The sequence below is a fragment of the Geospiza fortis genome, unplaced genomic scaffold (assembly GCF_000277835.1).
Source record: "Geospiza fortis unplaced genomic scaffold, GeoFor_1.0 scaffold112, whole genome shotgun sequence".
In the NCBI taxonomy this organism is placed as follows: Eukaryota; Metazoa; Chordata; class Aves; order Passeriformes; family Thraupidae; genus Geospiza; species Geospiza fortis.
In genome coordinates, this window is record NW_005054298.1 from 18,252,134 (window position 1) to 18,271,727 (window position 19,594).

The 19,594-nt window shown below is 41.5% G+C and overlaps 2 protein-coding genes across 2 annotated transcripts in view; one reads left to right on the forward strand and one right to left on the reverse strand.

Moving 5' to 3' along the window:
• Positions 1–1,432, forward strand: part of GORASP2 (golgi reassembly stacking protein 2) — an 8,053-nt gene extending 6,621 nt beyond the window's left edge. Inside the window, exon 9 of the mRNA XM_031055821.1 lies at positions 1–1,432. This exon is cut by the window's left edge and continues 469 nt beyond it. The gene's annotated coding sequence lies outside the window, so the exon portion shown is untranslated.
• Positions 1,433–15,965: 14,533 nt separating this feature from the next.
• Positions 15,966–19,594, reverse strand: part of TLK1 (tousled like kinase 1) — a 42,526-nt gene continuing 38,897 nt past the window's right edge. Inside the window, exon 20 of the mRNA XM_005415851.3 lies at positions 15,966–17,721. Coding sequence (XP_005415908.1) covers positions 17,545–17,721 — 177 coding nt within the window. The 3' untranslated portion in view covers positions 15,966–17,544. The remainder of the gene's footprint in view (positions 17,722–19,594) is intronic.

The window sequence follows — 19,594 nt, forward strand, 5'->3', positions numbered from 1 at the left end:
GGGGGGGGGGGGGAAGAACTTGTATGTTACCAAAAAAAAGTCAAGGTGGTAAGTAGAGTTCCACTGCCAAACTCTGAGGTATGTGTTTTTAATATAGGCTGACAGCCTTACCCTGCTAGGCTTGTCCTTGCTTATAATTAGCAGTTTTTGCTTCTGACAGAAATGAAGCGGGTCCTGCGTGTGACATTTACGTACCATAGTTCTTGTTCTTTGCAAGTATCTTGTTTCTACAGTGGGGATGAGGATGTTTAGTCTGAGTTGTGAATTTTAACGCTGCGAAACTTCCACCTGAAGATATTTCTGTTAAAATTGCTGAGTGGCCTGTTAACTGACATGTTGTTATTCAGCTTGTACACAAACCTTTGTCTTTAAGCTCTTGAGAGATGCTCCAGCCATGTTTTGTGACCACTGCTGCGTTGTTTCATACGCCCACTGTAAAATGGCATCTGGAAGGGAATACATGGAATTTTAAATGTAGCACACAATTTGGCACTTCATGACTACTGTAAGGTGAATTAATGGATTAAGCATACATATAGCAATAAATTCCTGGAATTTTATTCTTTGTGTGACAAAATAGCTTTTTTTTTTTAATTCTTTAAATCTCATTTAACTTCTTAGCTTAGCTCTCTCAAGCACAGATCTGTGAAAGGGCCCCCTTCCAGAGGAATGGATCCAGGAGGGAATGCCAGACATCTTAATGGCAGGCAGGATCAGCACTTGTGGTTAAATCCATTGCAGCAATGAGTCATTAAATCTGCCTCCATATGATTCATACTTGGCTTTTAAAATTCATATATAGGACAAAAATTGCAGATTAACTGTAGATTATACACTTGTAGAAACTGTTATGTGCACTGTACTCCAGGTGATAGCATTTGCTTTTGTTATCAGGTACAGTTGATGTGGAAGACTCTTCTGTACCACTCCAGTCCTTCTGTATTCCTGGGATTTCATTTAGATGTGGTTGCTACAAGCATAGGCAAACTTACCCTTATCATCAGCAGGCTTGAGCTGAAGTCTGTCTCAACAGCTGTGTAATTAATTTTGGCAATGTAGCTTGCCTGAACACTGTTTGGAACAGTAGTTGCATCTGACTTCTGATCATAATGGTAATGTCTCAAATAATTTGTTCAAGTGGAAGCCTTATCTAATACCTGTTGTCCTGTCTTATCTTTATCACCTAAGTATTTGTCTTTCCTCTGCCCCACTGCTGCACATTTCTCATTATCTGTTATGGCAAAAGCCCATGTCAAAGACAGACCCCAAATACTTTTTCATACTGCAAGCAGTTTCTTTTCTCAGCTGCTTGGAGTGTGAAATCCCTCTGCCTTGCTAAGTAGGGCACTTGCTGTTTTTCAGAATGTATTTTTATTTACCTTTGTAAATCCAGTGTCATATACCTCAGAATTAAACCTTGTCATGAGAAGAAGGATGCTCCCTCTTTTCTTTCCTCTAACAGAGAAATTATGTTGGTATCAAGCTTCATTGAGCCTCACAGGTCTGACAGCCTTTCCTGCAACTTTGTTCCAACACACTTCCAATGCAAGAAGAGTAAAAATATGTTTATCACAAACCAAATTTAGAGCAGTTGCTGATTGTAATCAGATGTTTTTAACTAGAGTCCTTGGGTAGATGTTTTTTTCTTGCAGTATGGCACAGTGTTCTCTGGCATGATTCTAAGCTTTGCAACAGAAGGCTGCAAACTTTCATAGGTCTTGTGCACTTGTCTCTAGTAGCAGACAAAAGAAGATGCTTAGTCTGAAGTTGAACATTTCTGTTAGCTATTTTAAGTCCCTTGTTGCTGACTATATATCCAGCCTTTTGACAGCTACAAGAGCAGTGGAATTAAGGCAGTGTTACCATCAGCAATTCTGCTGAAGAAAATGTGACTTCAGATTTGGAGATGATTCAGTGGTGCAGATTCAAGCTGTAATCTCTTAGCTAAAAAGTCATAAACATTGGGAAGTTGAACACTTACTACTTAAAATGAAAACACAGGCCTTGAGGTCATACTGCTCTACTCGGTCCCTCTTTATCTAATTCTCTCAACTTGATGTGATGAAATTATACCTTAATCATTTCTGTCTGTTAATTACTTGATTTTCCCACCAAAAAGAGAGGGTACGGAGGAATAGGAACTTCTTCAGATACACCAAAGGACTGACAGCTGATGTAACCTTATTTTCATGAGTTCATATATTCAGCTGTTAATGAACAGTTAGGAACAGGCACATTACCTTTATTTAAAGCATTGACACATGGAGTTCTTTAACAAGTCCTGACAGCAGATGAAAATAGATGTACCATGAACATCCCCAACTTTGCATGTAATTAAAAATTATTTACATGTGTATGACCTACTCTAAAATGAATACAGTAATATCCTGCTCCACCAAAAGCTGATCTGGGGGCTGTGTTCTCTGGCACCCTGGATTTGTTGTGAGGACAGGGTTGCCTCAACAGCCATATGAGTATGTGCTGAAGAAGTGCCTTTTGCAGTTTGATGCTCTGCTGCTGCTCCAGGAAACAGCTGCTCAGGCTGCAAGGTCAAGGCAGGAGTGTGGAAAAGCACTAACGGCGAACGTTTCTTAGCTGGGGGGGGTCAGAAGGTGGGGCTGTGTCTGAGCCTCTGAAAGCCATCTTTTAAATCCTGTCCACATCCAACCTCGTCGCAATTGGAGCTCCCTGCATTGCCGGGAAATAGCTGTGCAGGGCCACGAGATGGCGTGCACTCGTTTCTTTCGGCTGAAGTTACAGGATCAGACTCAGCAATGAGGGTGGTTGGTTCCCGCCCCCCCAGCAGCAGCAACTGTAGTCAAATGGATGCCAGCTGGATGCAGAATGATGGTGCTTGGGAACTGTAAAACCAACTGATCTGAAGGCAGAAATGGGCTGAGCTTAAGCTATTTCTAAATTTCAGAGTTTTGTTGGCAGTTTGCTGACTTTAATCAAGTTAACCATGGGACTGGGTGAAAGTTTTGAAGAAAGGAAATCCTTACAGGCAGAGACTTGTTTGAGATACTGTAATGCTGAAGGAGAGGCCTGGATAATAGTCCCAGCCTCTCTGTGATCTAAGTGCTGATTATGGAATTAAGTTGAAGGGGTGAGATAAAGATCAGGGAAGTCTGATTTTGGCACTGTGTCTTCCCTGATTGTACACAGGCTTTGTCTGTACCAGTCAAACAAGTGTTCACAATCACTCTGTAGCACAGGGGTCTAGCTGGCACCAAGCTCAGATTTTTTGGTTCTTCACTTGGACTTAGACACCTAGAATCTCTTTCATTTTAGATTTGAATCCAGTAATGTTAGACAAGAATTAGACTGCAGAGACTGCAGAAGTGTTTCTTCATTTTTAAGTGTCTGTGATTCGTAACTAATCCTTGTAATCCTACTCAGTACATTCTTAATATACCAAGGCTTAAAATGTATTTGTGTAGTCCAGCACAGTGTCTTGCACTGTGCTGCACCTCCTAGTAAAAACCTGTGTAGGTCAGAAAATTAAAATCTTCAAACTGATTTCCCTGTAATATCTGTGGAGAAACTGGGTTTTTTAGCTGCAGTCAGAGCCAACACCTGCCACAGCACAGTTTTAAAGTTAAACACCTAAAGTGCAAGAAGTAATCTTAAAATAAACCAAAACCAAATTCACAGCCTCAATCAAACAGAAAACTTAATTTAGCTCATGTGAATCTCCAGCACTTCTGCCCTGGTGAAAGAGTTAAAGAATAGTAATCTGCCATTTTATGGAATATCTAAGAGATTTGCAGATGGTGGCTAGAAGCAACTGAGCTGAGTCAGGAAAAAACACCTCCTTTTCCCGAAACCTCAATTCATGTTTATCCATAGGCCAGCGTGCAGTTAGCAATTCAGAATTTTACTTGGGTAGCTGACTGGTATTTCTTAGGAACAGCCTGTGCACATGATTTCAGTTTAGTAACAAAGTTCTGGGTTTGTGCATGTGAAACTGCATCAAGACTAATGAGTTCAAAGGCTAGAATATGGCATGTGGGGACTTGCTCTGGGTGGAAGGGGTTAGGTGGTGTACTTGATTTTGTTACTTTACTCACAGCAGGAGAGTGCAGTCTCTGTCCTCTGGCCACATGCCTGCCTCCCTGCTGCCCTTCTTGCACCTGGAAAGGAAGAACTCTCTCCTAGGAGGAGGCTGCAAACATTACTCTGCACTGACAAGATGACTGTGACCCTATCAAATAGCTGTTTTCAGCCTTGGAACTTTTGTCCTACATGATCAAAAGTTATGTTTCATCCTTAGTAGTGCAATGTAAAGGTTTTACTCTCTCTGAACTGTTTCCTTTGATAGGTTCACAGTTAATCCATCTTAAAAGCTGCACTCCAGCATTGCTCAGCTTGCCCACAAGAGAACTTCAACAACCACAGAAGCCAGGCTCACCTTGGGCAACCAGGAAAGCCTATTCTGCCAACAAAACAACATTTTAATAACAATCCTCTTGTCTGAGAGCTGTTTGCTCTGCCAGCAAGTGGTTGTATATTCACATACTTTGTTCATGGCCCTTGCAGGTTAGGTGAGCTATGAAACCCCAACAGAAGCTGAAAACATAGGAAACATGAGTGAACTCAAGCTGCAAAACCCATAGTCAACCTAGGCTTGCTAGTTATGTAAGAAAAGCCTGCAGTGGATGATTATAGTATTAGCAAAAGTAACACTGAGTTATGAGCTTTGTGTTTGATGAGGGCACTGGAGGTAATGGGACTCACTGAGGGTTGACTTGACTGGACCTTCTGATGTGCAGAAAGGCCATTATAGCCCTGCCCAGGTCCTGCTTCCTGAACACATCTTCTCCCACCACTCCAGAGTTCATCTGCAAACATCCTCTGCTGGCAGCTTGCAAGAACAAACAGCTCATTTCAGTGATCTTGTTCCTAAATGAATGATGGAGACAAATAGCCAATCTTCAGCAAAGCCCACTACATTCTCAGTTGCCATAATAGAAATAGCTTCCAGTTCTTGGTACTGTACACAGAGAGCAGACAGACAGTTCAATAGCTAAGACTTCCCCGTGACCATTTTGCTGCCATCTCGCTCTTATCTTTCAAGCTGATTTCCCCTGAAATTCTGTTTAGTTAGTTTTCAAAATGGTCTTTAAAATCAAACTGATGATTTTAAACTTCCCATCCAGGCATTTCAAAGTACCTATCCATTGCATGGGCACATACCATAAGCAGTGCTTTACACACATGAAAGAAAGAATCAGGGAACTGAAGTGCAACTTCTTTAAGGAACATCAGAACTTGTAAACAAATTTGCAATTTTTGGAAACAGCAGCTCAGTATTAACTGAGTCATCAGTCAATTATTATTAACTGTGACACTAAAAGCTAGAACTGTAAGAAAATCTATGAATAGCTATTTCACAATACTGCTTACGGCCTCAGGTAAATAAATATGTGTTCACAAGAAACAGGGAACAGAAAAAGTGTGGTCTCAGGCAGTGACACTGCTTTACTAAGGCTTAGAAGTCTGACAGTAGGAGATGTTTTTGTAAATATAAACAGTACTTGGGTAAATCCTTTAAGACAGCAACTACAACTTCTAAAAAAAAAGAAAGCAACTGGAAGTATTTGTATTGCCAAATAACATGCCATGTACTAGAAATTACTGAATTTGTGAATTACTTACCTTTGTTTCAAAGCTGCATTTTTATTCGAAACAGGTTTCTTACCTGTCTTACTAGTAATACCTCTTCAGAGAGAAGACAAAAATCTACACAACCCAAACCCACACTTGTCTGGGCACTAGCTGTTTAATAATAAAAAGGAATTTACTGTTCCTAACCCAGTTCCTGACTGTTTTCATTCCTTACTACTAAGAGTAACAAAAATAATGTACTTATGGATTGCATTGTGCTTCAGAATATTTTTAGCCTAAAAGTATGCATCAAAAAGGAATAGAAAGACTTGGAGGAATTCAGAGTAAAATATTGAGGACTGTGGGGAACTGAACCAAATATTTTTCAAACACTCCTTGGAAGCTGCCATATGTCACTCACATGCAAGTGTACTCATGCATCCTTACCTGCAGATATGCACTGCTGGAGCTCAGTACAGGCTGCTCCCCAGTGCCTCACCAATTTGCAGAAGGACCTGTGTCAGCCTTTACTCCAGTCTTGGCAATGCCTACTTGTCAGTCTATAAACTTCTGCCTCTGACAGCTCAACACCCTCCCTCAGTAAGTACATTGCTAGCTCCTGCTCTAAAGACTTGCTGCCTTCGTGGCTGCTGCCATAACCAGCACTACTGAGGTAATACTTCAAGATAAGGCCTGAAGAACTCTCAGATTCTTGTCCACTTTATCATCTTCCTCCCCTTTTTCTCTCTTCACCTTACTCTACCTGTCATTTGTAGATTGGAACTTGTAATATGATTCAAACAGGCTACAATGGGTTGCCAAAAACACAGAGAAATTTCTTGTGGTGTATAGGAAGAGGTGGTGAAAGAGAGCTGCTAAAGGACAGAAGCCAGATGGCTGTCTTCTCACTAATCACTGCATTTGGCACTCTGCTTGGCTACTCCATGGAGCAGAGGGGTCCTACTGTCACCTCTTGCAGGGGATTCCTCATTTACCATCCTTGTACAAGGAGTGCCCATGCATTTTCAACTGCTTCTCCTCAGACCTCCCAAGAGAGAAGTTGCCACCTACATCCAGTGTCTGGCATGCTCTGCGCACTCTGGTCACCACCCATCCAGCCCCAGCCTGTGCTCACCTCGGAGCCCTGCAGCTTCTGTGGAACATGTGGGCTGTCCTGGCAGAGGATCCGAAGTCACTGGGTGGGAGAGAGGCACTGCCCACGCCTGCCACCTGAGACACCACATGGTGTCACTGTGAAGGCGCAGCAGCACTTCTCCAGACGCAGGTCAGCCTCTGGAAGCAGCTTGCTCCGCCCACACCGTTATGCGTGCTGGAAGAGAGGCACCACACTCCCTTCAAGGAGAACTCTTCAAAAGTATTAAATGAAAATTGTTGTTATTGGGGTTGAACTTCAACAACCTTTACAACTGATTGTGATGAGCAAAGCTCACGAGCACAGTGCAGCTCCAAGTGCAAAGTCTTTGCTTCTAGCCCCATATGCTGTGCAAGCAGAATACTGGCTGTCTAAACAGAAGATGCACTTCACTAGGGAAGGCTGCTTGGTGAGTCCTGTACATATCTCCTTATGAAGACTAGAAATGTGCTTTCTGAAAGAAATACAGTATTTAAATTGATTAGGCAAATAATAAATAAAGCCCCCAGCCTCCTGTCTGCAGCAGTCTGCGAGCTGGGCATATGGCTCCTTTCCAGACCACATGGTGGCCAATGAAGCAGAGCTGGTGATTATTATTTCACCCACCTTTAGCAGGAAATAAAACATCTGTTTAATCCTGACAGTGGGACTCCCCAGCAGTTAGGCTAAGATGGTTCAGAAGGAATATAATTGTTAAGGCAGCAGAAAGCAGTGATAAGACATCAATTTTTTTAAGTCCCCATCTCTGACACTTTGAGAGTCATGGGATTTTTCATGGCTGTAGACAGTCAGGACCTCTGTTTCACAGCTCAGTGAGAAAGAAATCCTGCTTTTGAAAAAGGGCATCTTATCAGCAGGAGTCACTGGACAAGTGGCTGTGGCTCTGGACTGCTCACAAGTGGAGCAGCTGTACTTGCTGCTGCTCTCAGTTCTGGTTACCAATGGTGTTTTCTCAATGCTGTTCAACCACAAGGCAGCGTGAAGAGCTTGAACATTTGGACTGTCACTGTGAAAAACCAGCAAGAGCAGACATGCCATTCTGTGCAATATATAGGCAGATGAAGGTATTTTTGGGGTGCAGAACAACTTCTAAAATGATGTGTTCTGCTGGAAAGTTAAACCCAGTATTACTGACTACCAGTAAGTAGCCAGAGGGCTGACTTAATAGCCTAGCTAGGCAATGATGAACAGGAAGTACAGCTGCAAATCTCACCTTATGGAACAGCAAACAGGGCACTAAGTAGTCAAGAGACAGTCTCCAAAAGAGAGAGGGGTATTTAAGAGGGTGACATAGTCAGAGTGGTCCAGTGAAACTGAGCAAAGGGAAATTGAGACCAAATGTTCGTAACAATTCCTGTGTCTTAGATTAATTTGCATAGCAGTCTTAGCAGGGAAGTGTTCAAATCCCCTTCCAGAAAAGGACAAAACAAAGTCTTGGGTTCAGCAACCCAAAGGATAAGTCTGTGCTGAATTACTGGACTATGATGAAAAACATTTGTTGTTTTTGTGGGATTCATGTCACTCTATCCTCTTCCTATCCAGCAGAGCTTACTCACAGACACTGTAGTGCTCCTCTTTGAACTCGTTTGGTTAGTGGTGGTCACTTTGGAGGGAGGAGGGTTTGAAGAATCTGAGAACAGATTCCAGCTGGCTGCAAGCACTCCCACTAGGATGTGATGCACAGCAAAGTCTCATGCTCCTGAGCACCCTTGTCAGCCAGTAAGCACAAGCACCCTGGCATGCATGACAGCACTGAAATATACAGGCATAGTCATTGTTGTGCTACCCCTCAGGAAACAGCTGATTTTGCTGCAGTTTGAAACAACAGATGTGGCTTAAACCCTCAAAAAATTGTTATCCATTTGAGGCATAATTAAAAGGAGCCCGAATCCAACCAAAAACAAAATTGAAAAGCAAAAATGGAACTTTGGTAACCTGACTTTGCCTATTGCACACTTCTTTACTGGCTTTAACTGGCTTTAACTTTAAAAAACAAAAAGTTGAGCCCCTGCAGCTGCTGGTAGCTGTTGTCCTTTGCTGAGAAATATAATCAGCTATTGGCACAGAGCTGAAACAGAGGCTGCTGTTCTGGTTATGGGCTCAGAGCTATTTAGGTTGGGCAAGACCATTATCATTTTCTACCCAGACCTGCTGCAGTGTGCCCACCACAAAATGTCACCAAAAGTTCCTACGCAAGCTGCACATTCCTGTATGAGTTGGAGCATATTCTTGAGAAAGAATTCAAACTTCAGTTAATAGTGGTGCATTATATACCTACAACTATTAAAACTCTTACTGTATTTTGTTTCCCTCACTGATAAAGGTGAACTTTTTTCCCCCATTATGGTCTTGGTAAAATTGTGTGCATTTTTTTCAAGGGTACACTGCACAAAGATTGCCTTGCTTGACTGTTGGCTACATGTTCACAGGTGTCTTTGCTGTCAGTTATTGATGCTATCAAGAAAGCAACATCTTCTAAAAGGCTTCCAACTGAATTTTAGCTCCAGGCCACATACTTTCTCTCTGCAGGGTAGCTTTTACCATCTAATCTCACTGGAACAAGAAGGCTTTAAAACTAGGAAAAAATGAATGAGGAAATCAGTGATACCAATTACACGCCAAATGAAGATAAGTCCCTCTGTCTCATTAGCACTGTTTAATTATGCTTGGATTTAAATTCTAAATATAGTTCATACAAATTCACAAGGGCAAGTGTTTGCTTCCCCTGTTGTAATCCTCTTCACATCTAATACTCCTCTCTCTTATGAGATCAACAGTTTTAAGGACCTGTCCGCTTGAGTCATAAATAGAAAAGATGCTGACACTTCATCCCTTACAAGTGAGAAATGTTGGTTAAGCAATGGCTTATGTTTTATATTTGCACTGCTGTGAGAGCTCAGAGGTCTCAAGTGACTTCTCAGCTTCCTGTGCTGGGTCTGTGTGTACATGTGGAGAGAGTGACTGCTATGGGTTTCTATCTCCTAACAAAGCAGAGGCAGTATATTTTCCATATGCTTGTTGTTGTGACCTATCATGATGGTCATTATAAACTCTCATCAGGCTGAACAAAGGCACCAGACCAGGGGTCAGGAACATTTATGCTTTTATTGTACAGTTGCCATAATTGTTGCAACCAGACCACTGTTCAGACTAAAAAGGGGTTGGCTAACAAGCCCTTAAATTCTTGCAATAGCCTTCCACAAAGGTGTTGGCTACACAAGCCCTTCATTTTGTACACTTCAGTAAGTTCTCAACTCCCACAGCAAACTCATCAAAGGTGCTGTCACACAAGCCACAACACAGCTCCAGAAGCTTCCCACTCCCACAATAAACTACAGTAATCTGTGACTTCTACCCAGGGGTTCAGCTGAGAAAGAGTGGAGATCCACTCCCCTACTCCCTGAAGAAAATGCCCCCAGAGACAGATCTCTGCTCACTGAGAGGGAGCCTGTTCTCAGTCCATGTGCAGAGTAACTGTCCAAGATGTCAATGAGGATGTCCTCCATTTGAGAAAGGTGGGGTTTAAACAAGCACTTCTGCACCAGCTAATCTAAAAGGAAGGAATGGGGCAGGGAGGAAAGATGCAAACACCTGTTTTCCTTCTAGGTCTGCTTAAAAATTCAGTTAAGAAGCTGCATCTAAAAAGACAAAGATTTGAAAACATCATCAGCATTTCTAAAAGCACAGAGTGCAAACATGCTCTCCACCATGGCTTTAGTATTTGCTAATCCTTTATCACTGGTTTTGCTTGACTCAGAAATACTATTAATTAATCAAACCACATAGAAAAACTATTGAGTGAGAATTTTATTGCCCTCAAAACTAAAGTTTATTGCACTTAAGAAAGCATTTTACACTTGCATCCTCGATTGGTATGTATCTGCCAAGAACAGATGCCATTGCTTAGTCACAGAGTGCAAAGGCATTTGATGCTCAGTGTCACCTCAGATTTGTGTGTCCAAAGGATAATGAACATAGATGCAGTATTAGATTTGAGCTTCAGATGCTTGAATTCATGCAGCAAGTAGAGGAACTACCCTTTAGTAACCCTGGGATGTGGAATAATTAGAACACCAGGTTCTTCCTGCATTAGTTTAGTCAAGGAATGAGTAAAAATGATGGTGGGTTTTCATAACTCCTACCCCCTGGAGACAATCAGGCAGAAATGGCACTGACGGCTTGTATGCTGGTAAGCACCTAAATCTCTGTGGTGGCTGCTGTGATTGTTGCTGTTTCTTGGAAATTTTGGTTGGACTTTTATTTCCTGGAGAAGGAAATAATCTGTGTATCCCCAGCAAGATGTCCACACACTGAAAATTTGAGAATACTGGTAGGACAGCCAGCCAAGCATTCCCATTAGGAGAGGTGCTCCTCATGAGGGAGAGCCAGCGAGCAGAGCCCAGCTTGGGGGCAGGCCTGCCTCTGGGGAAGCCCTTCCTCCTGCAGGGCCTGGGGAGCACAGCCTGATGTGAAAGGGAAGGCCTGTCCTGCAGCAAGCTAAGATGCTGTCATTTCCAGAAGTGTCCCCCCCCTGCTCCCCATGGCCCCAGTGCTCACCCACTTCCTGGTGCCTGCACCATGGAGTGCCTGCAGCCTGGACTGGCTCTGGGCCTGGGTGAGGGGTAACCCAGCCAAAAGAGAGAGCTGCCTTTGCCCTGAGATAAGGAGAAAAACCACCAATCTTTACAGTTTTCACCATTAGAACCATATCTTGTTGAATGTACTACCTACATATTATGATTTTCATTTTAGCAATATATTAAAGTATTAATTTAAGTGGAAAAGGATGAGGGTCATTAAAACCACAGGAATCCTGACAGATGATAAAGGATGACACAGGAGTTATTCTTCTAATTTTATGTGTAAAGGTTTTGTCAATTGGGTGATGGGACAGTAACCTTTAGGATATGGTAATTTTTTAAAATTGGAATTCATTTGGGTTCAGTAATAAAACTAACCTGACAGTTCTAAGAAGACAATTTATGAGATCAGCTCAGCTCCTGATACATTCTTATGTAACCCTACAAGCAGCATGAGGATTTTGTGGTATCACATAAATGTATATGAATTGACATTTAACCAATGGAACAGATGCTCCAAATAACCACTATGGGCAAGTGGAGTTTGCCAGCCAATGGGTTACTTACTTGTCTTTGCAATAGAAGTGCATGCAGGGAAGGTACTGCAGTGCTCAAATCAGCGAGGAAAGCTCAGCCAGCAGCCAATGAGCCACAGCTGCAAGCCTGAAACAAACAATTTGTGTGTTGGTTAGGGTGAAGGAAGTTGTACATTATGTAAATATACAAAGCTATGCAACAGCTTTTCATGTGGCTTTTTATAGGGACAAATCTAGGGGAATGAAAGAAGCTGCACCATCTCCTAGGTCAGCCCCATGTATGCGACTGTTTGGCAAGTCCTGTTCCTCTGCTGTGCTCAGCCCAAGGGCAGAGGAGGTAGATGGCAGAATTCTCAGAGCATGGGGCGTGTTCTGCTTCTCTGAGTCCTCTAAATCTTTGCTAGTTCTATCAGTTCTAGTGGAAACTGCCGTTCTACTAATGAAGGCAAGTGAAGATCTATTGATCTGCTCACAAATGTACAGAGGAAAGCAGTTCTTGATGCTCTTTACCTCAAAGTATTTGACAATGCTAACAGGCAATCAGCTCCCTTTTCCAGCTTTCATTCCAGGCCTGCTAAACCCATGAGTGTCCCAACAAGTTTGGACACAAAACACAAGCAACCATCTCTCCTGTCTTTGTCTTGCATTTTAACAACTCTTGGACCTCTCAACATCAACTACGAGCTATCATAGTTCTCTATTACTGAACAACATTTAGAAGAAGCTGGTTTGAACATGTCCTCTTTCACCCTGGTTTTTTAAGATTTTCTAAGCCTTCTGATGTTGACATTCTTGTAGTAAACTTTATCACACACTTTCTGTAAATAACTTATTGTTTTGCATTCCTTTATGGAGGAGGAGAGAGTTGATGGACTGTTGGTTTGACCACTGTCAAACCACTGAGAGGCGTCACTGTCACCCGCCAATCCGCTGTCACTTTTGGAAAACTATAAATGCTGGAGTCAGAAAATAAACTTCCCTTTTTTCCTTCACCTTGAGAGTGGTGGTGTGCTTGTGTTCTTTCGTGTCCTATAGCGACAGTCTTCTGTCCTGAGCTATAAATATTTCCAATATTCCAACATCAAAAATATTCTATTGATTCAGTAAGGTGCTGTCAGGCCCTTCTAGGCACTGAAACGCTGGATAGTGCTTATGCCTCTTTGAGCTATGGCTGCTCCCAGACCTTACTGAAGACAATAACTCTGCTAAGGACTGTCCTTCCAGTTTTGGAGAAGGGAGTAACTGCACAACCCCCCTGGACATCAATACGACAAATAACAGGAAGCCACAACCCCAGGCCACCTGCAAAATGATTCAAACTTTGCATATGGGTAAACAGGTTTCCCAAGAGTAACAGCAGACACAACGGTGATGTCCAGGGACTGCTTGGTTTTTGCACTGTAAGTACAACTGCAAAACTACAGAAACAGGAATGGATCAGAGACCTGGGGCTGAAGCCATGGCATTCTCTTCCCAGGAAACTCTTGTTCCATTGGTCTGCAGAGCTGTGCTTTGCTGAATACCATGGCATAGCTTTCATACAAGAGCAAGAAAACATTTCGCTTTGCTGGCTGACCTGCAGATCTGCACATCTTCTGAGGACACAGCAAATGTGGCTTTGATCTCCTCTACTGTTTAGAGAGAAAGTCCCTGGGTGTGTTTGAATGGTGCAGAGAAAAAGATTTGTACAAGGGGATTCTGAAATTTAAACATCCCGTAATTTCTTAATGATACCCAATTAGCTCTCGAGACACTAGATACAAAATGAGATTTCTAGGGAAAGCATTTTTCCTTGATTTACACACAGCATTTTACTGGCTTGGGAAACGTAGCATAGTGGAAAGATTGCAAGGTGACTTAATTTCTTCCAGCAAAAAAGAAAAATCAAATTTCTCCAACAGCAAGTTTCTCAAACATTCTGTTAGGAGTTGAATATCTGAAATTATTCTGCAAGAACCTCACTTATCAGAGGACAATAATCTTAATTTCAAAAGATACACGTGAAGTTCAAAATTAAATATATGGTGACTGTACAGAAAACAAAGCTCATGTACTATACATGGCAGAAAACTGTTTTTTGTGCCAGTGCCCAGGACTGGAAATATTAGGCTTAAAGAGTAGTAAAAAAGACAGCGTGCTAGGAAAAACTAGAATAGATTACTTAGATAAGTAATGCAGCCATCACTGAGAGGCATCTTTAAGAATAAGGTGGACAAATTTGTCAGGATATAAGTAAACTTGAGCCAAACTCAGATATTGGAAGAGGTTAGAGGATTTTTCAGGGATCCTTGCCTAGGAAGCTTTAAGGACTGAGTAAAACCTGCTTTGTTTGTAGGAGGGGTGCTTAGAAACACACTGGCCTCAGGTTGCAGGTATGTAATGCCAGACAGACCCCCAGGATGGTGACTTGGGGAGCTCTATGTACCTCACTGGACTCCTTTCACCAATCTGTGATCACAAAGACATGAGATTTCTGGATCGTTCATTATTTCTCTGAAAAATATGCAGTCTTACCTTTCCTGCAAAGGCAACACAGTCCTCAGCTCTACAGTCCATGGCTGCCTGGAGGAATGGTCCAGGCCTCAGGAAGGGCATTTACCCCCTGGAGCCCTTGGCAGGCTATTGCTGGGCCCCAGCAGTGCCCTGGTCGCTGTGCTGTGGTGGCAGATGGACACGCTGGGCTGGCTGGCTCACGAGTGTGGGGCTGTGCAGGCCCTGCGGCCCGGCACCCCTCAGCCACCAAACCAGAGCCCTCACTCTGGCTGTAGCTGATACAGAGAAAAAAAGTGTTTTTAAAAATGCAATAGCAATTGTGAGACTCAAGTATTTTAGACATCGATATAAGGACACTCTCTTAACCACACTGGCTCCAAATTTTGAGGCTCCCCTGTCCTAATACACTGCCCAGCTCCCTACCCCGCCAGGCCAGGCTCTCCAGTCTCCCTTCCCAATGCAATATCCCACTTTTGGAGAAGAGCACCGCGTCCTGAGTGCCCTTTGAAGAATAATAAAAGACCAAGAGACACTTTCTCACCTTGCTGGCAACTCCACTCCGTCGCCGAACCGCTCCACCCACACAACACGGCTGCGGGGGCGGTGCTGCACCCGCCCGGCCCAGGTCCCGCGGGCCGCAGCTCCTCTGCCCCACAGCCCCAGCCCGGCCGGAATTCAGGGCACAGGTGAAGCAGCAACGCTGCTGGGGACCTGCATCCCCTCACCAGGCTGGATGTGCCGTGTCCTGGTGTCCTGTCTGACCCGGCTGGATGTGCCGTGTCCTGCCTGGCCGGGCTGGTGGCCCCGCCTCAGACCTGTGGATTTCCTACAATCCGGAAGACATCAAAGCTGGAGCAGGAACACGCAGAATGCTTTAAATTCCAAAACGGTGCTTTCCTTTTCGGGGTTGCTGATTTTAAAACACGCAGGTGTTTTAAAACCTGCTCAGGCCGCCACGCGGGTGGCAGCGGCGCGGAGCTCCCCGGGCCGCGCTGTTCCGGTGCCCGCACTGCCACCATGCATCTCCTGACTTCTGTGAGCGTCAAAAGCACTTCTCAGAAAGTCAAAATATTGACCAGCCTTCACAAAATGAAAACACAGTTTCTACTATCCAACGTATTTTCACGTGGTAAAACCATCAATTCTATTTCAGTTACCAACATGCAGAATAAGAAGGAATGAAATTTAACATGAACTTACAGCTATAGCATATTTTCCTTGAACTCTGCACTCAGACTTGGGCTGTAGAGAGTGGAAAGGATGGAGCCCCAGTATTCTGTTTGAGTCTAATTTTCTAATAATTTTATGAGCTAATGTTATCCCACAGCTCAATATTTTAAAATGAACCACTGAAATACTTACAAGTTGTTACTGTGCAGTCCATTCAATCAAATGAGGTTTTGGTTACCTCATCATGACAGATGTTTTAAGTTTCATGAATCTTCCACTTTCACCTCCAATGCTACTTAAATTAATTATTGTATTATTGGCCTTTTGTTTGTAATCAAGAAGAGTTTGCTTTAAATATTTTTGTTCTCACTGATATGGTTATGTGATTTGCCCTATGCTGAAATGTAAAAGCACACAATGAAAACCTTGAAATTTCAACTGCCTGTTGTTTATTACTGTTTTGGCTACATTCTCTACAATTTCAGCAGCATTTTAAAGAGACAGTTAACATTTCTTTATATACAATGAAAACAAAATGGCTTGCAACATCAGAAACAAGAGCAACAGTTTAACTGTACAATACTAAATGAAAACCTGTGGTAATACAGCCTCCTCTTTCTGCAACATGGACAAAATTACATATAGGTATTCAGCATCAAGAATGGGATAGTAAAAAGAATAGTGAACAGGAGAGAGATACACTGTTCTGAAAAATAAGTTTCTACCATACAAGGCAGTTAGAAAATGTTTCACATTTTAAAATATCTGTACAAGCCACAAGAAACATTTCCTTGTTGATAGGAACTTCCAGAAATAGAGAATAACCATGAGCAACTTCTACACCTATAATCGATGCGCTCTGTAGGAGGAGAACGCAGTGAACGGACTGAAGGAACTGTACTGTAAATTGCCAACACAGATCTGCTGTACATGCCTTGATTGATAACGATTGCCTCTGCTCCATCTCTCGTACAGTTGACTCGCACCTGAAGGAGGTCATTTGACTCTTGTAAAAGTAAAAGCAACGTCATTTAGCAGCAATTAAAAGCGCCTTGAGGGAGACTTAAAAAAAATACAATATCCAATTAGAAAAAGCCATACTTTAAACATTTGTACAGGAATAAGTTGCTGAAATTTAACTGAAAATGTGACATCTGTACAACAATTTACAGTAGAGCTAGAAGGGAATTTATCATTATTCCTGCATAGAACATTATACATGACCTGTTTGCATTTGGTTTCATACTGTTGCTTGCTTTTATTAGAAGCCTGGAAGGTTTCACAAGTTTCAATACCACAGCAAGTATAGTATTTAAAAAAAACCGAATGGATTTCAAAATTAGCAATCTATTTGAGAAGTAAGTACCAGGAATTCCATATCACCCTTCCAATCTAAATTCAATAGAACACCACCACATTTTTGGAGGTACAAGCCTGAGTAGCCAAATAAAATACTCCAATTTTATTTGAGAAATCTGATGCTGAACATTATCTTTCACTATCTCACATTTCTTACTTTGGTTTTGAAAGATCAATGTCTTGGAAAGATGGCAGTTCATTTACTTCATAACCAGGCACAAAATTTTTCCTGTGTTTTCAAATTTGCTCACTACCCTTTTTTATTTAAATAATGAAAAACTACCCTTCATGTTAGAACTTTCCAGTATCCACCAAATGTACTTTAAAGTATTAAAAAGATTATTTACAATGTTCCCCAGAAAAAAACTAAAAACTTTTCTTCAGTCCTAAACACAGTATACCTGTTAGTTTGTAACAGGAAGTGTCATCCTTCATCCTTCAATGTTTAACGGTGTTTCTCAGAAGGGCACATTTATTCACAGTCCATGACCCACTCCAATCATACAAATGACACTATGTAGGAGGACTTCAGTCTGAAAACACAGTTATCAAACTTGTCCTGTGTAAAAACACTCAAATGCTTTCAAGCTCAAGTCTGCATCTGAAAACTAAACAAAGATCATCCCATTCCTCAGCTGGAGAAATTTCAGTACGAAATAATGCTTGAAGTAGGTGGTGTAGGGGATGCTGCTAGGCCAGTCATATGCAAGTTTCCTGAAGAATTTGACCTCCTCATATGAGGGAGAAGATAAGGATCATTAGCCAGCTGGTGGACATCAAATCTGTCCTCTTTTCGGTATGCTAAACAGCGTCTGATAAAGGCCTAGAAAAGAAATGTAGAAACTTACAGTAACATTCCAAATACTTCTATTTGCTTTCAGGCAAATAGGCAAGTCCTCCTGGATAAACTAGCTTCTAAACAAATTCTTTTTCTTAAATAATTCAATTCAAATGACCATGTAACATTTTGCTGCTGAGCCCACTGAAGAAATATAACATCATGGCTGAAAGGAAAAATCAGCAAATTAACTGGTTTCAAATAATCACACTTCAAATATTTATTTCCATGTTTAGGAACTATATTTACAAGTAAAACATTAGCACCTCACCCAATTAGATTTTTGCATGTTTTATGCCTGAACAGATGAATAAAAACCAGGAGCAAGTGTCAGAGGATTGAAAAAGGAGACCCTTCTACTTTCTCCAATGAGCTTCTCAAACCATTGAGTGGGGAAGAATAGGTGGACGATGCAGAGACAGAATTTCAATGCTTTAGTTGACTTTTGAAAACAAGCATTTCCACATGTGCCATGACAGGGTAGAGCAAAACATGAAACTGACACTGATGGTTGCCATGCTCAATAGGCATTATGTAAAGAGTATTTAGGAAACCACTACCTTGCTGAAACTCTCTTCCCATGAAAAACTCAATCACACCTGCTTAAAATTATCTAATCAATTGAAAAACTCTGTAGCTAAATTCACTATGTCGTCCCTACATCTAGGTCCATACGATCTATGCCAATCATTTTATGCTGAAAGTTTCTGTCAAGTTTTATGTCTAGCACACACAGAACATTTGGTCTCCTGAGAGCCTGGGCTTCAACATTTAATGATAGAAAATCCTTATTATTGCTACAGAACTGATTAGCACATCATTACTTAATTTAGAACTTAATTTAAAAGAATTACATATGTCTTCTTTGATAAATCTGTTCAGCTGTTTGTTCTTTGCTCCAATTAAAATCTGGAGATTAAAGGAGAAGAATCTGTGATACAATTTCCAAAGAATCATGCTAGAATTTACTTCTAACATTTGCATATCCAGCATGAACAAGGTATAACATAAAAATCATGCACATCTGTTAGTAGATATTCACATGTTCTTGGATATTACAGATTTTAATCAAATTCTTCACAGTAAATCCTTCAAAACAAATGAACTGTAAACAGTTATTCTCAAGATCCTCAGAGTAACAGTTTGTGTCTGAAATGTTTTTAAAATACTTCACAGTTTTGTGGCACTGTAGCCACACTAGTGTGAAGCAAAGGAGACCACTGTACAAAATAGGAAACAGTGAGGAGGATCAAAGGACAGTTACAGTCTGAAAACTAACTAACAATGTCATTTGAGGTTCCATATTTATTTAATCTCCGTGTTTTCCAAATCAGAATTTCAGTTTACAAGCTGTTCTTTTCCAACTGCCAGGCCTATAAATCTGAAAAACAGTTTGGATTCTACACAGTCATTATAAATGGTCTACATTAGGAAGTTAGTCTGAAATTGTTTTATAGCATTTCCACCAGAGAATAATTGCTCCGTCTCTCTCACAGCTATCATGACAATGGTTAATATGAGTGGAGAATACTGGAAGTTTATTTTAATCTTTCAAACAAACAGACCATGCAAATACACAGGGAATGCAAAAAGTTGCCAATTCTCCATGCTGAACTGTCTATTCCTTCCTAACATCATCTGTATAAAAACTATTAATGACAAAGAAAGGCAAAGTTACAAGACACAGATATAAACTCTTACTGTGTAAAGGTATCAGTAACATGATATGTGTTTGTCAGCTGCACTCAAGGGATAGTTTTTTCAAATGCCAGTGAAAAATCAACAGCAAACAAAAACCTTAATTAAAAAAAGAACCCAATTCTAACTACAATTCTTCAACCAGTTTTTCGTAACTTTA